Source organism: Sphaeramia orbicularis, chromosome 19, assembly GCF_902148855.1.
Source record: "Sphaeramia orbicularis chromosome 19, fSphaOr1.1, whole genome shotgun sequence".
In the NCBI taxonomy this organism is placed as follows: Eukaryota; Metazoa; Chordata; class Actinopteri; order Kurtiformes; family Apogonidae; genus Sphaeramia; species Sphaeramia orbicularis.
In genome coordinates this window covers 44,011,683-44,028,900 of record NC_043975.1, presented here as the reverse complement: position 1 = coordinate 44,028,900, position 17,218 = coordinate 44,011,683, and the positions used below count along the sequence as shown (strand labels likewise).

At 38.3% G+C, this 17,218-nt stretch overlaps 1 protein-coding gene across 1 annotated transcript in view; it reads left to right on the top strand.

Moving 5' to 3' along the window:
• timp2a (TIMP metallopeptidase inhibitor 2a) overlaps positions 1-13,217 on the top strand; it is a 66,948-nt gene extending 53,731 nt beyond the window's left edge. The window contains exons 4-5 of the mRNA XM_030121979.1: positions 3,479-3,603; positions 8,626-13,217. Coding sequence (XP_029977839.1) covers positions 3,479-3,603; positions 8,626-8,823 — 323 coding nt within the window. The 3' untranslated portion in view covers positions 8,824-13,217. The remainder of the gene's footprint in view (positions 1-3,478; positions 3,604-8,625) is intronic.
• Positions 13,218-17,218: the final 4,001 nt, after the last annotated feature.

The following is a 17,218-nucleotide window of genomic DNA, read 5'->3' as shown; positions in this document are numbered from 1 at the left end:
TGAATTAATATCATATTAAATGTCTAAGAGACCAATGTTTTTACCACAGATACGTAATCTGTCCATAATCTACCCATGACAATGTTTGAAGTACATCAGTAAGAGAATTAGTGTAACAGAATGTTTAAGTAGAGATATCAAGATTTGATCAAATGTTTGACCATATTCCTGTGTGAGATGTATTTATTCATTAATTTTGAACCTTAATGCTTTACAGGTTTCTGCTCCCACAGTGCACCAGAATGCACCTAAGAGCATGTAGAATGAAATGCTCAGAAAAGTTCAGGGTTTTTTTTCTTTCTTCACTTTCATCACTGGATTTAAATCCAATCAAAGGTCATAGGGGGATTAACCCTAACCCTAACTTGGCCTGTCCTCAGTGACATTTTCAGGCGTAAACCAGTTGAATTCACTCTGAAAGGCATGAACAGCTGCCATGGGTAAACAAATGAAACTGACATGGTGGCCAAAGTGTGCCCATTGGCCCCTCCCAAGACCTTTGATTGGATTTAAATCCCACCGCTACTTCGCACAAACCAGTTTTAACTTGGATTGCGCATTTTGCTCCTGCTCACTCATGCATGAAAACCTGGGTCTGTAAATTTGGATCAATATCCACCAATCCCCTACCAACTGACATCCAGAAAAGAAAATTCCAAAAATCAAAAATTCTCAAATGTGGAACTGTGGGTAATTTTTCAAAATGTATTGTTTATACATATATATATACACACCCTGTATATCATTATCGTTTTATGGTCCAGCCCTAATCCCATCCGAGTCTGTCCAAGTACACATACCCCCCCCCAAAAAAACTATCATTTCAACTACAATATTAATAATAATAAAGAAAGTGCCGGACACAAAAACTTGGTCTGCAATTTTATATAAATCATTTTCTGGAGGCAAATATCCCTGAGGTCAAATTGGCCCGAGGGGTAAAATGTGTTAGTGATATTTGAGGAGAATAGGAGGGTTAACACCAGGGCTCTCAAACTCATTTTCTTTCAGGTTCCACATTCAGCTCGATTTGATCTCCAGTGGACCGGACCAGTAAAATAATAACAGAATAATCCATAAATAATGACAACTCCAAATTTTTGTCTGTCTTAGTGCAAAAAAAACCCAAAAAAACATTAAATTATGAAAATACTTCCTTTTATAAACTATCCAAACAAAAAAGATGGGAATAACCTGAAAAAACTGAAATTTCTTAAGAAAAATCAGTGCAATTTTAACAATATTCTGCCTCAACTTATCATTTCTACATGTGCATTATGGATCAGATCTACAAAGACACTAAACACTGAGGAACAGGCAGAAAAGAGTTCAAATTGTGCTGAATTTTCTTTAGACATTTCAGGTTCATATTTGTTCAGGTTATTCACATTTTATTTTTACAGGAAAGTTTGTAAATGTAAATATTTTCATAATTTAATGTTATTTTTTGCACTAAAACAAAGACAAAAATTTGAAGTTGTCATTATTTATAGGCATAATGTAATATTTTTTTCACATCAAACTGAGAAGAAAATCTGGAGTCATTCTTTTTTATCGGTTCTTCTGCTGTTATTATTTGACTGTAGATCATATTGGTCTGTATGTGGAACCGGAACTTAAATGAGTTCCACAGCCTTGACTGTAGAATTTTTGCACTTTGCAAATTCATCCCACAGGCCAGAATGGAACCTTTGGCGGGACGCATTTGGCCCCCGGGACACATGTTTGACACCCCTGGTTAACATCAACCATCAAGGCAGTAGTTTTATGTCTGTATCCTCCTCATCCTTCACTATAATAATAATAAAAAATTTTTTTAAAAAATGCCTGTTTTGTCGTGGCCTCAGATGTGCAGCTGTAAAGACTGTCTGACTGAAAGTAGTTGAGGCCGTCAGAGCCAATAGCAGACACTGAGGATGATGAGGTCATGCACGCTCTGGTTTCCTCATCGCAGACAAAGAACTCCCACAAACACTGGCCTCTAATTACATAGAGTTGTAAGGACAGGAACTGCTGAAGCCAGCATTTCCTCTCTGACTCCTTTAGAAGACGTAGCAGTGGGGGAAGGAAAAAAAAAAAAGTCAAATTGCTGCTGTCCTGTGCAGCTTTTCAAATGATTCACTCTCTGCAGCTCGATTTTTAGGGTTAACTGTAGGAAGAGCTGCAGTGAAATATGAGGAAGTGTGGACTGAAACATGTCTAGAGCTGCTCTGCAGACAGATAGTACAGAGTGGAGGACGCTGCCTCAGCACATCTGCACACTCCACTTCAACCATCCGCTTGTTTTGACTGCTGTCGCTCAAATGTGGACAGATAAGCTCAGTTTCCCACAGATACAGGTGGTTTATGTTGGTCCCTGCAGGCGCCGGTCAGAAAAGAAACTGATTTTTATTGATTACCTGTGAATTTCTGCAGCACAGGAAGGTTTGTAAGGCAAGGCAAGGCAAGTTTATTTATATAGCATATTTCAGCAACAAGGCAATGCAAGGTGCTTCACACAGGACATTAAAATACAATAAGGGAGAAAGAAAATAATTTAGAACATTATGAAAGAAAGATGTAAAAGGTGATTAAAAACAGCAAGAATAAGAAAACAACACATAAAACCCAAAAATATAAAAACACACATATTAAGTAACAGTTGCAGTGCAGAGTTTCAAAAGAGAATATAGAACTTCAAAAGTCAAAAGCCTTGTAGTCAAAGGCAGCAGTGAACAGGTGAGTCTGGAACCTGGACTTAAAAGAACTCAGACTCTCAGCAGACCTGATATTTTCTGGTAGTTTGTTCCGGATATACGGAGCATAGAAACTGAACGCTGATTCTCCATGTTTAGTTCTGACTTTTGGAACACAGAGCAGACCTGCACCAGACCACCTGAGTGGTCTGGATGGTTCATACTGGACTAGAAGGTCTCTGATGGATTTTGGGCCTAAATCATTCAGTGCTTTATGTGGTAGCAAGAGAATTTTAAAGTCTGTTCTCTGAGAGACACCTCAGAACTGGACTGATGTGGTCCAGTAAAGAGACCTCAGAACTGGACTGATGTGGTCCAGTGTAGAAACCTCAGAACTGGGCTGATGTGGTCCAGTGTAGAAACCTCAGAACTGGGCTGATGTGGTCCAGTGTAGAAACCTCAGAACTGGACTGATGTGGTCCACTCTCTTGTCTTAGTGAGGACTGGAGCAGCAGCATTCTGGATCAGCTGCAGTTGTCTGATGGACTTTTTAGGCAGACCAGAGAAGATGCTGTTACAGTCGTCAGCTCTACTAAAGACAAATGCATGGACAGGTTTTTCAAGATCCTGCTGTGACATCAGTCCTTTAATCCTGGAAATATTCTTGAGGTGATAGTAAGCTGACTTTGTTATTGTTTGTATGTGGTTTTTAAAATTCAGGTCTGAATCCATGACAACTTGTATTGTCTGATTCTGTTGTAAATGTGATATTTGACTTTTTGCTTTGTCTGTCTCTGTCGTAGGCAAAGCCGAGGCCAACGGGCGCATGCACGTGACCCTTTGTGATTATATTATGCCCTGGGATTCCTTGAGCACCACCCAGAAGAAGAGCCTGAGCCAGCGCTACCAGATGGGCTGTGACTGCAAGGTAAGCCACGGAGGCAGGAGTCCAAAACCACAGAGAACACAGCTAGAGCTACACATATCAGTTATTTTTAGAATCAGTTCATCTCATTTTCTTCTATTCAGTTAAACAATGATTTGAATATCTGAAAAAAATACCAAAAATGTGAAACGGACATGTCTGAAAACGACTTGTCTTTTATTCTAGAACCAGAAACAACAACCACAAAAAAAATGTAAGCTATAGAAAAAATATATATAGAAATAACAATGGTGTAAATGTATATAAAAGTATTATATATATAGTATATAAAAATATTTATAGATATATGCAGGGTGTGATTTGTCAAAAAAAACAGGGGATATTTTTTTTGGGGGGGGGGGTCGGACTGGGGGGCCAGTTCTATATGTGGGGGTGTGGTCCATAACTAACATAACTAACGCTGGCGTGAAATGAAAGTGAACCTCTACATACTTTCAATGTCCAACTTTCTGGTTCCATTCCTCTATTACTCAGTGGATCTTACACAAAATTTTCACAACTTCTAACCTGTATCCACTGGACCCCCTCCACTGCTCCCATGGGCCCCCCACAAATGCTGGGCCCTATGAATTTGTCACATTTACCCCCCCTTTATGGCGCCCCAGTTCATGGGAACGTTTGCAAATTCTGAGACTGTGACAGTTGGGATCAGGTGAACATTAGTGTCAGTAATGGAGGATATAGGTGGAAGAAAACTGACACAACCTAATGGGTTGTGTGTGTGTGTGTGTCCCCAGGATGAAATTCACTGAGCAGAAGTAGAGATGTAAAAACCAGAGGGGGGGGGGGGGGGGTGATTCCCCCCCATCCCCTGCAACAAATCGCACCCTGGATATAAACAACAGCAAACATGTCAAATGACCTCTACAAACAATATGTGCACATTTGGATCCAGCTTATTAACAACCTAAGATGGTTGAATGAACAACTGGAAAAAAATAAAGACACATATTTATAATGTTTGTGTAAAAGATTAAAAGTTTAAAGGAGTCAGTAGTCGCTTTTCCATTGACCATCAAATTGCACAAATATAACAAAAATGTATCTAATGGGAAAAGTACAATTTCGCCAAAACTCTTGTTTTTCAATTAGAAGTTTTTGCGCTGGCAAGAGGTGGTTTTTCAGGCGTAGCACAGTTAGTATATCACACAAAACTACCTTTTTCCACAACTAGAGTCACGTGAATAAAAAAAAAAAAACCTGGATGTTGACTGATGTTACAACAAGAGAAGAAGAAGAGTTTTAAAAGAAACACACCAGGAAACAGAATCATTTTAGAATTTAGTAGGAGATAGAGGGGTAATTTATAATAATAATGAATATATCTGCAAATCAACACCATATTTACATTCGTCGCCATGTTTATGGAATGACTTCTCGTGTCAACTCATGATAATAAATAAACAAATCATTGCATTTGTGATTTAATGGAAAAACCAACTTCTGTTTTTTCAACATTTAGTAAATATCAGGAAAGTTTTGTGCAGATGTCCAATGGAAAGAGACTAGTGATGGTTCCAATGTAGAAAAGTGAACATATAGAAATTTTCTGCCTTTTTGTCCTCATCTCTTCTGTTGTTTGTGTTGATCCTGGCGTCATGTGCGTCACAATAAGTGTCCGTGTGAAACATAACAGTGGAACCAATGTTTAACAGCAGAGAAATGAAGGAAATGAAGATTTGATTCAGGAAAAATGTAATTTAATGATTTTTTAAAATTCATTCCAGTCAATTAATCATTTCAGTTTTAATATCAGTTACAACATGTTTCACAATTATTATTCCAGTCTGATGTCCTGCATGTCAGATTTTCATCAGACATGATGGATATGAGTGTTTTTCTGAAACTGGTCCTAAAACGGGACAGAGGGTTAAACATTCAAACCAGATGTAGACGAATGTTCTGAAGCAGGTTTGGAAGAACGTTGGGTCTATTTGAAAAAGAAATATTTACTGAGATAAAAGAGAAACTATTTTTCAGATAAAACACATTTTTATATTATTCTACATTATTTTTATACATAAATCCACATGTAACACGGTCAAAAGGACACGAAAATTACACACGACTATTTTTGTGAATATCTCTTTATTCTCTCACAGGTGCATTATGGGAATTGAAGTAAATATTCAAGACAGAGTGTTTGACAAAAATGACCGCTGTTGAAAAATCACTGGTGATTTATTAGTGTTTAAATGTTCAGGTTCTGCATGTAACACCAGTGGACACAATGGGTTCCACACCAAACCTGGAATGAGACTGAGACTGATGCCAAACCCACATGTGTGGATTAGAAAAACCACTAGGATCCACACATTGAACACAGTGTCTGTATTTAGAGTCTATAGAAGAACATTTACACACATTTACACATCTAATGCACTGACACCTAGGGAGATTTAATGTCCATATTTGGGTCCTATTTTTGGACCTAATGTTTATGTTTATGTTTACGCATTTGGCAGACGCTTTTTTCCAAAGCGACTTACAGGGGAAAACCAATTAAATCACTCAATCAATCAAATTTTATTTATATAGCGCCAGATCACAAAAAAAGTTATCTCTTGACATTTTATATATAGAGTTGGTCAAAACCAGACTCTAAGTCAATTTACAGAAACCCAACAGAATCCTCCAGGAGCAAACACTTGTGACTGGTGACAGTGGCGAGGAAAAACTTCCCTTTAACAGGCAGAAACCTCGAGCAGACCCAGACTCCTGGAGGATGGCCGTCTGCCTTGACCAGTTGGGGTTAAAGAGAGAGAGTAGAGAAGGGGAAAAAGAGAGAGCGATAGAGATAGAGACTGGGGGAGAGGGGGAGAAGGGGGAGACACATGGAGGCGGTTGAGGATAAGTGAGTGGTGATGATGAGGGCAGGGAAGAGGCCGGACCACCGCAGCAGGTCCAGAGATAATCGTGAAAGAATCTGTGGTTATCCTGGGAAAAACCTTATTAGAATATTTAAAATGGAATGTTTGAAAGTGCTAGGACAGGAGGTGCTCTCGGAAGAGCTGGGTCTTCAGGAGCTTCTTGAAGATAGGCAGGGATGACTCTGTTCTTGTAGCACTTGGTAGAGCGTTCCACCAACGTGGAACGACCCATGAAAAGAGCCTGGATTGTCTTGTACAAGGTCTGGGGACCACCAGACTACGTTCCCCAGACGAGTGGAGTGGTCGTGGGGCGACATAAGCTTTTATTAGTGCACCTAAGTAGACAGGAGCAGACCCACTGAGAATTTTGTAGGCTAGGATTAAAGATTTGAATTTGATGCGGGCAGCTATGGGTAGCCAGTGTAACTCAATGAGTAAGGGGGTGACATGTGCCCTTTTAGGCTGATTGAAGACCAGACGCGCTGCTGCATTCTGGACCATTTGTAGTGGTTTGACAACACAAGCTGGGAGGCCTGTTAGAAGAGCATTGCAGTAGTCAAGGCGGGAGATAACCATAGTCTGCACCAGGAGCTGGGTGGCCTGTTCGGTTAGGTATGGTCTGATCTTTCTTAGGTTGAACAGAGTGAAACGGCATGATCGGGTGACAGAGGCAACGTGATCCGTGAAGGTCAACTGATTATCAATCATGACTCCCAAGTTACGTACTACACTGGTAGGAGCCAGAGGTATGGAGTCATTAGTGATGGAGATGTCCTGCTGTATGGTTGGCTTAGCTGGGAAGACCAGCAGTTCAGTTTTGGACAGGTTCAGCTGAAGGTGATGGGCTTTCATCCATGCAGATATGTCAGAGAGACAATCTGAGATCCGCACTGAGACTGTGGAGTCATCAGGTGGGAATGACAGATAGAGCTGGGTATCATCAGCATAGCAGTGATATGAGAAGCCGTGTGAGTGGATGATCTGACCGAGTGAGGTGGTGTATATGGCAAAAAGGAGGGGGCCCAACACAGAGCCTTGGGGGACCCCCGTGGTGAGGCGGTGAACTGCTGATGTGTGCCCTAGCCAGGACACACTGAAGGACCGACCAGTGAGATAAGATTGAAACCAGGAGTGTGCATGGCCTGTGATGCCCATGTTCCAGAGTATGGATAACAGGATATCATGATTGACAGTGTCAAATGCTGCTGATAAGTCCAGTAGAATGAGTACTGAAGACTTGGCTGCTGCTCTAGCCTCTTTCAAGGCTTCTGTCACAGACAACAGAGCCGTTTCAGTGGAGTGGCCGATTTTGAAGCCAGATTGGTTGATGTCAAGGAGGTTATTTTGGGAGAGGAATTCTGTGACCTGTTTGAAAACTGCCCTTTTGATCGTCTTAGAAAGGTATGGGAGGAGTGAGACTGGTCAATAATTCTCCACTTGAGTGGGGGTGAGGGAAGGTTTTTTGAGTAGTGGTGTTACCTGCGCTTGTTTAAATACTGTAGGAAATGTTCCTGATGTCAGTGAAGCATTAATCACATGTGTGATTGGTGCTGTGATAGTAGGGGCAACAGACTGTAAGAGGTTGGATGGAATAGGGTCCAACAGGCATGTTGTAGGACGGCTAGAGGAAAGGAGTTTAGACACCTCGTTCTCTGTGAGGGGAGTAAATGAGGGGAATGACGCAGTTGGGCTTTTATCAGTTGAGTTAGTAGTAGCCATAGTCAGGGAAGAAGAAGCAGTGTGTGATGATGATGATGTTGAAGAAGGAGGCGTGCAGATATTTGTAATGATATTTATAATATTTGATTATAAATCCATTAATTATGGGATGGATCAGATTGTTTGTGCATTTATCTGAGGTCATCATTAGGTCCATCCTGGGGGGGAAATATGTCTACATTTACCTTTTATTAGAAGTGTCAGATATTAAAGTAAACCCAGTTTCATGGACAGAACCATGTATAAGATGACTCTTTATGCACCTGCATATGTAAAATGAACCTGTTAGGACAAAGTAGCTCAGTTTTATTGGACTTGTATGTTCTGTTGTCATGTTCTATGACTGTTATTTCATCCTTTATTTCCCAGACACTTGTGTGAATGTATGTGTTGTGTGTGTTTTGTGTTTGTGCAGATTGTGCGTTGTCCTTCTCTGCCCTGTGAGATCTCTGCTCCAGAGGAGTGTCTGTGGACGGACCTGATGATCGAGAAGCAGGTGTACGGTCGCCAGGCCAACCACTACGCCTGCGTCAAACGGGTGGACGGCTCGTGCTCCTGGTACCGTGGCGTCGCACCGCCCAAAAAGGAGTTCATGGACGCCGAGGACCCGTAGTCACATGACCACGAGAAACGTCAAAACGATTCCTGTATAACAACATCAACGTGAACAAACATAGTAATTTTTTGATAACAAGATAAAGTTAATGTGACTAAAATTACTCACATGTCTGAGAACAACCTTCAGTCTCTCTTTGGGTTTGAGTTCCTTAAATGTTTCACTCACTGGAGGCAGTTTTCAACCTCAAAACTGCCACAGAGTTTGAAAAGGAAAGATTCAGAGGTTGTTCTCAGACAAGTAACATCATGAGACATAGACTGGTCAAGTGATGATCTCAGCTCCTCCTGAGGCTGGCGTCAGGAGGACGTGAATCCACAGTAAGACAGAGCACTTCCTGCCCCGTAAAGCTCTTAACTCTGCTCTCCATTCACACCAATCTGTCCCTGAAGACCATCCTTTTTTTTCCCCCCCGTCACGTTTCTATTCTTTATTACCTCATTCTCCATTTTTATTCCAAAGCCAAATTCCGAGTTGCCTTTGTTTTTCGATGATTGTTTCCCTGTTTCTCCGAATGCTCTTGGTTCCCTTATCTTCTCTGCTGGTTAGCGACGCCCACAACATGCTCACATTTTTTCTTTAAAAGGATCATGATTCATCTTTTCAAAGCTGATCTTCATTAGTTGACGAATCCTTTTTCTTTTTGTTGCTGGTGACTGTATCGCAGGCGTCACTGGACCAGTCTATGCTATGTGACCATGAGCTCAACAGCTAAAATTAAAACCTATGAGTAGGGCTGGGTGACGAAGACAGAAAAGAAAAGAAAATCTCTATAAAATCTTGGCTTTTTCATGCTTAGGCATGATTCACGATTTTAATAGCTTTTTTTTTTTTTTTTACCCCCAGCAGAACTCAAACACAACTTGAAACCAGTCAAGTTATTATTCATCTTGAGGTCTAGTGGATTTTTAAACGCTGATCAAATAACAGTCATGAAACGTCAAACTTCAAGTAATTAATTAAAAATGGTTCTAACGGAACAGTAAATTAAATGTAAAAAAATTCTAGGTGGGAATAACACTTCTGTTATCACCTATTTGTAAGTCTAAGTACAGTACAAAGTTAAATGATTTGTATAAAAATGAGCATGAAGACAAAATAATATCAAGTGTAGAGGACCCAAGACCAATCTTTGTGGAACACCCTTAGTTACAGACCACACAGCCACCGAACCACACACAAGCACAACATTTAAAACCAACAGCGTTTAGAATCTGTCAAAGTAAACAGTGATCAATGATGTCAGATGAACACGGCAGAACTACTTTATTTTTTATATCCAGGTCGTTGACAATATCATTTGTAACCATGGTGATGGCAAAGATTACACGAAAACAAGGTATGGTGTAGTGCTGCCGCTAACGACTAATTTTCTAACGATTAATCTTTTGACTAATTTTTTGATTAGTCGACTAAACGACTAATTAAAAAAAAAAAAAATCAAGTGTTTGTTATTTTGTTTTGTCCATTTGTTTAATACAGCTCAAAGGCCAAAACATAAAATGTCACCTGACAAATGTAAACAATATAAATAACTTAAATATTACCAACAAAGTGGGATGTTTTCCACGTAAGAGTGGGGGAGGATGAACAGGAGCGGACAGATGTGCAGACCAGGGGGGTGAACCGCCGTAAGAGCAGAGTAATGAAACTGAAGATGCTTATACGACGGGGGGGGGGGGGGGGGTTCTCTCTCTCTCTCTCTCTGAGGTTCTGCAGGATCTAATGCTGGCATGGATTCCCCTGGTACCGTGGCCTAAAATAAATAGGCGCTCAGTAGTAAAACGACTCACTGACTAAAAGAATTGCTGTTGACTAATTTTCTAGGGCATTAGTGACTTCAGATTTATCAGATTAACTTATTTGTCAGTAAAGTTGAAGTGGAGTCGGCTGGTCGTGTGATGGCGTCACAGACACACAGACGTTCAACAATGAACAACTTGGACTAACGTTTACTGGAACTAGGGCTGCAGCTATCGAATATTTTAGTATTTGAGTATTCTACTGAAAATTCATTCGATTAATCAAGTAATCGGATAAAACGTATTTTTGCTTGGTTAAAGAACAATTATAAATACACAAGAGGAAATGAGGTATTTCACTTAATAATGAAGGACCAATTGGTTCCCTTTTTTTTTTTTTTTGATAATTAAGTTTCATTTCTTACATTCGTACTGTGCATATACAACAAAATGTATTTTCTTGACTAGAAACATTTCCAGAGAGGCAACTGCAAACACAAATAAAAATAAATAAAATTTAATTACTTTTAACTTAGTATTTCTTATAAGTATCAAAAATATAAGGCATTAATACATTTTTAAAAAGGCATAAACATTGCCTTTTTGTTTTGCAACTGAACTTTGGCAGCTGTAAGTTTCAGAATTTACAGTTTAGATAAAACAGGAATGTGTTGTGGCAAAAAAGAGGCAAGAGCACATGAATGGGAACTTGGAACGAGTCCAGAAATTAACCGTGCAAATCACGGCTGCACGGCTCGCCGCCTAAATCTGTGCTTGTCACAATCGTAATAAACTAGCCACACATTCGATAGTTCCATAATTAACAGAAACCTAGTCCTCCGCAGGGCTAACGTTATGTTAGTAAGGTTCATTAACGTTAATCTCAGTGATTTGCGCTCCGTTAATTTTATCTGGGCTCCTCCGCTCCACTCTGGGGGTCTTATGAGAAGATGCCCCATCGGAGATGTGCTGTTGTGGTATGGAAGCGCCGTGTTACAGCGGTTACATGACACGGTGGTTACCTTACTGTTCAATCTGAAATGCTTCCACACTTTCGACATTTTCTGTCTTTTTTATTGTGTTTTTTTTTTGTCTTTCATCAACATTGTTGTATTCACTCGCCTCTTCCATCTTCCCGCTGCTTCAACCGAACACTTCCGCATCCTCCGTCATCTTCCTTTGCGCGAGTAATGTAAGCGCGTTGTGACATTAAGTAGTCCTTGCGAAATGCCATGCTATGAGCTTTACAATTAAATAAGCGATTCCTCTTGGCAGAGAAAATTCCTCGATCCTTTTTTGTAATCAAGGTATTCGAATTACTCGAGGAATCGTTTCACCCCTAACTAGAACATTAACAACGCTCAGTAAAGAGCAGAATAAAACACACAAACATCACCAGTCCTTCTCAGACACTGAACTAAACTAAACAGAGGCTAACACCTGGAATGTTCTGTTAAATGTAAGTGAACAACATACAGGTAGAAAAGGTTCAGACGGAGGCAGAAAAGACACACAGCATGTTAGAGAAAAGGGCACAATGATGAACTAAATGAACAGAATAATCCAAACACATTATTCTTCAGTATTGGTGGTGCTTCCATGGGTCAGAACATTAGATCACAGTTTTTCTACATCAGTCAGTTTAAGAATCCTACTGAAGCGTCTTCTTCCTTCAGTCTTGTCCTTGTGCTACAGATGCGCAGGTCCGTTTTTTGTTGTTGTTTTTTTGTTTTGTTTTTTTTTTCAACTTGCTTTTGTGGAATTATTTGACCTGCCCCAAAAATAAAGTGACATTTTTTGGACCCGCATCAACCCGACCCAGGTCCGCTGATCCACATCACTACCTTGTGCTCCATGTTTTCATGTAGAAAGATGAGAGTATCGACATGAGCTGAATGAAATGCTAATGCACTGTCGGTGATGGAAGAGAGAGAGAGAGAACACACAACTAGTCGACTCCGTCAAGGGAACGACTTGTGACACAGACGTCAACAAACCGGCTTTTCTGTTAATGCCCTAACATCGACTAATCGTGGCAGCACTAGTTTGGTAACCTGAGCTAATAAAATAATTCACCCAAATGAATGCAGTGTCAGTAATTGGTGGCGTAAATCTTGACTAACTGACGTTGACGTTGTTGGGATGGATCACCCAGCCCTACCTCTACACAGACCAGTCTCCAGTGTCCCAAATTTGTCCCTTTTATTCAAATCTCACCCCACTTCTTTGATCCCCACTATGTAGCTGTACAGTACCTATGCATATACTTTTGTTTTTACTTGATGATAATAATTATTGTTATTATTATTATTTACTACATTAGAAATAGATTTGCACTTTTTGAGGATGAGTTCCAGTATTGACAAGAGCCTGAAAACTCTGACATGACAGTTATTATCAGACTGACAGATCCACCTCAGGTGCAGATTTCACCTTTTTGGGGGTTTTTTTGTTTTGTTTTTGTTTTTTTCAATTTGAGTGCTTTTTTTGGTGATGCATAATTATCCACAAGCTTGTTCTCGTTATCTTTGTCATAAAAACAGATAAAAGTAGTACTCGCAGTAGAAGAAAAACAACAAAAACTTGTGAGAGGTTCGGATATAAGGGATTTTTTTATTTTTATTTTTTGCAGATTTTATGTGTGAAAGAGAAACAAAAAGAGCTTGTGGGATGTTATTCAGTGTCTTTGTATTATCTGTTGATTGTAAATGCAAACAGCAGTTGAATAATTTGCCAATATATTCCTGCAGACAGTTCGTTTCATGAGTAATACGGTCTGTACACGCTTACTGTTCGCTTGGACTTGTCTTCTCTGCTCCTTCCAGTTATTAATTAATGAAAGCTTTATCGCTGTCTTAGAAAAGCAAAGTTTACAGTGCTGTTTTATACACCTCGAGCTACATTAACAAAAAAAAAAAAAATCTATATATGATGGAGTATTAGAGGCATAATTTAAAAGTAAACTCTTTCCATTTTCCATTACTTTGTACTTTTTCAGTGTTATTATTATACCTGTCCTGATTTTTGTGTGTTTTCGCTGTCTTCGTCTACGATGTCTTAGCTGTAGTTTTGAAGGTCCTCTTGCGCTGGAGTAACGTGAGAGCGAGCGAGAGAGAGAGAGAGAGATTAATACAGAGAAACGACAAATGGAACCTTGTGTGAATAGAGGACGGTGCATGAGTTCGATGCTTTGTGTAAGTCCAGGCAAAGGACAAAATATTCAGTATTATCAAATAAAAACCAAATGTTTCAAAGAACAAACCCGTCCTGTGTGAGTCATTTGGCAGAAGGGGGCGTCAGCTGATGCATGTGTCGACCAAATCAAACCAAACACTTAACAGTTGTGGAAGTTTACAGGTGTATCTTTGAGCCACAGGAGTGGTTTGAACTCATTTTGGCAGTTGTGGAATTCTTCTGCCGATTAATTATCCTTTTTTTTTTTAATCCTGGTTATTTGTCTATATTGTCTATAGCACAGGTGTCAAACATGCGGCCCGGGGGCCAAATCCGGCCCACCAAAGGGTTCAATCCGGCCCCTGGGATGAATTTGTGAAAAGCAAAAATGATTCTGAAGATATGAAAAATCATTTTTTGTCAGTTCAGTCTAAAGTGAATCAGACCAGTAAAATACTATCAGAAAAACCTATAAATAATGAAAACTGTAAAATTTTCTCATTGTTTTGAGTGTAAAAAAAAAAAGTTAAATTGCACAAAAATGACTTGTGACTAGTCACAACAATGACTAGTCAAAAATGACTGACTAGAATTTTATTTTAAAAAAAAAGAATAACCTGAAATCTCTTATGTATGGAATTTTAATAATATACTGCCTGTTATGTGATGTTTTGTGTATTTGTAGATCCACTGTGATCTGTAAGTTGTGATTCACATGTATAAATGATAAACTAAGGCGTAATATTGTTAACATTGCACTTATTTTACTAAAGAATTTCCAGTTTGTTCTTATTTCTTCATGTTATGTTCGAGTACAGTTCATAGACGTCAACATTTTCATGACAGAATTTTACTTTTTTCACTCAAAAGTTATTATTATCCTACTATTTATATTATTTTACTGGTCCAGCCCTCTTTATATCATATCAGGCTGAATGTGGAACTGAACTAACATGAGTTTGACACCCCTGGTCTGTAGAGACGATCCTAACCTCTGGTCGTCCAAAGATGAAGCAGAGTCTGGAGAAGTTTCCATGGTGACAATAAACACTGTTTCCCATTAACATGTATTTTTTATGCTTTTGTTTAGACCAGTGTTTTTCAACCTTGGAGTCGGGACCACAAGTGGGGTTGCCTGAAATTTCTAGTAATTGATAAAAAAATGAAAAACTTCCTAATATAAATCTGTGTTGAGTTGACAGATCCAATCCCAATCCATATCAGACAAACAGTGGTTGTGAAACTGCAGCACTGTGGTTCTGTTTATCTGTCAAATGTTCATTGTGGTCAGTTTCAGATGCTGCAGCTCTTTCATAATTCATAGTTTGAGTTCTTGTTTGTTCAGTATTAATTGTCAGCCCTGTAAATCCAAGCTGGACTGACTGTACATATCCTGACCAAGGAAAATCCAATTCTCACTTTGTGCAGTAATCTACACCTGGATATACTGCCTCCGTCCACAAGAATATACATTATATAGACTAAATGTCCTCTAACATTAACCTGGATTTGAAACAGAGGACAGAAAACTATTACAGGATCAAAAACAAATGAATTTTAGCCCCCCCCCCAAAAAAAGTCTTCATTTTGAATGTCTGGGGTCGACAGAAATTTGTGATGTTAAAATGGGGTCAGGAGTTAAAAAAAAAAAAAAGACTGGAACCAGTGGACTAGTGTAACGCTGTAAAAATGTTGCTCTTTTGATTTAAATTGACAAGCCTTGTATTTTTTTAATTTTTTTTTTTATTAGTGATAGTTACCAAGACATTGTGGACATAAAAACAAGACCACAAAAAAAGGAAAAATCAAACAAATAAACAAACCGAAAACAACAACAACAACAGAGTAATGACGAACAACAACAATGATGACATTATATTACAATGAAAAAGATAATTGATGTAAAGAAACAATATAGTTTGATTAGGGGCAATAGAGAAAACGGGAAGAGGGGAGTGAATGAAAGGGAGAAAGAGAAAGGGGGAGGGAGGGGGAAATAAGAATTATTGTAATAACACAAAACTATATATTAATAATACCAGTGGTCTAATTTTCTAGTATTATTGTGTATTATCATAAGACAAGCCTATTTATACAAAAATAAATAATAATACCAGTATTCTAATTTGCTAGTATTATTGTGTATTATTGTAAGACAAGTCTATTTATACAAAAATAAATATTATACAAAAATATATAATAATAATATCAGTAGTCTAATTTGCTAAGTTGCTTTACTGCCTCCGTCCACAATAATATACATTATATAGACTAAATGTCCTTTAAAATTAACCTGTATTTGAAACATAGGATAGAAAACTTTTACAGGATAAAAAAAACTAATTAATTTTAGCAAAAAAAAAAAAAAAAAAGTCTCTGTTTTGAATGTCTGGGGTCGACAGAAATTTGTGATATTAAAATGGGGTCAGGAGACAAAAAAGATTGGAACCAGTGGACTAGAGTGAAAAAAGTTAAATTACATCAAGGAAAATGTTTACATCTATCAACTATCATTTAAAAAAAACTATGAATAACGTGAACAACCATGAACAAACCTGAAACTATGAAAAATAAGTGCAATTTAACCCTTTCATGCATGAATTGTGAGAACCTTAATCAAGATGTTTTTCCCGAGTGATTTTTATTCCTCTTTGGGCATGAAAACAAACAAACAAAAAAAAAATACAATGCGATTGAATTTTTTTATGAACCTATTTTTCATGGAGTTACAAAAATATCCACTCAGCTGGACACCATGTGTTTAATTATAGAAGCAAAAAACATTTGTTTACTACATGTATTTACTGATTCACTGTGTGAAAACTATGAAATAAAAACATCTTTAATGCAGCTAATCTGATGTTTTCTCACAATTTATCGTACTCTAATACTAGATATTACTGACTTCATGGTGAGAATATGCAAAAAAAAACAAACTTTTTGTTTAAAAAAAGCAAAAAAAAAAAAAAATCGTGTTAATTACAGTCTAATAACAATTAGCATTTTGTTTTACATTCAAACATGTTACTACAGATTAGGTTTATCTAGAACAGCAAAGTTACAGTAATGGTATGAATTACAGCGTATGGGATGATGCATAAATGTCCACTGTATATGAAACTAAAACAAAATCCATGAATATACAAGAGAACACCTTTGAACAGCTGTTCACTGTAGTGACCGCTGTGCATGAAAGGGTTAAATAATTTTATGTCTGCGTTTATCATTTACCATACCTTAGCATACCAACTTTATTTATAAAGGACTTTAAGAACTTTACAGTTGGCCAAAGTGCCATACACGAATCATAAAACAAGGAACTAAATCAGTAAAAACAGTGATAACCCAGGGTGCAAAGTGGGCTACAAAAAAAAGAACAACAAAATACAACCATCATAAAAACAAAGACCAATTAAAATCTGATAAAAACAACATAGGAAATCTAAAAAAAACCCTGTCTCACTCACTGATTAAAA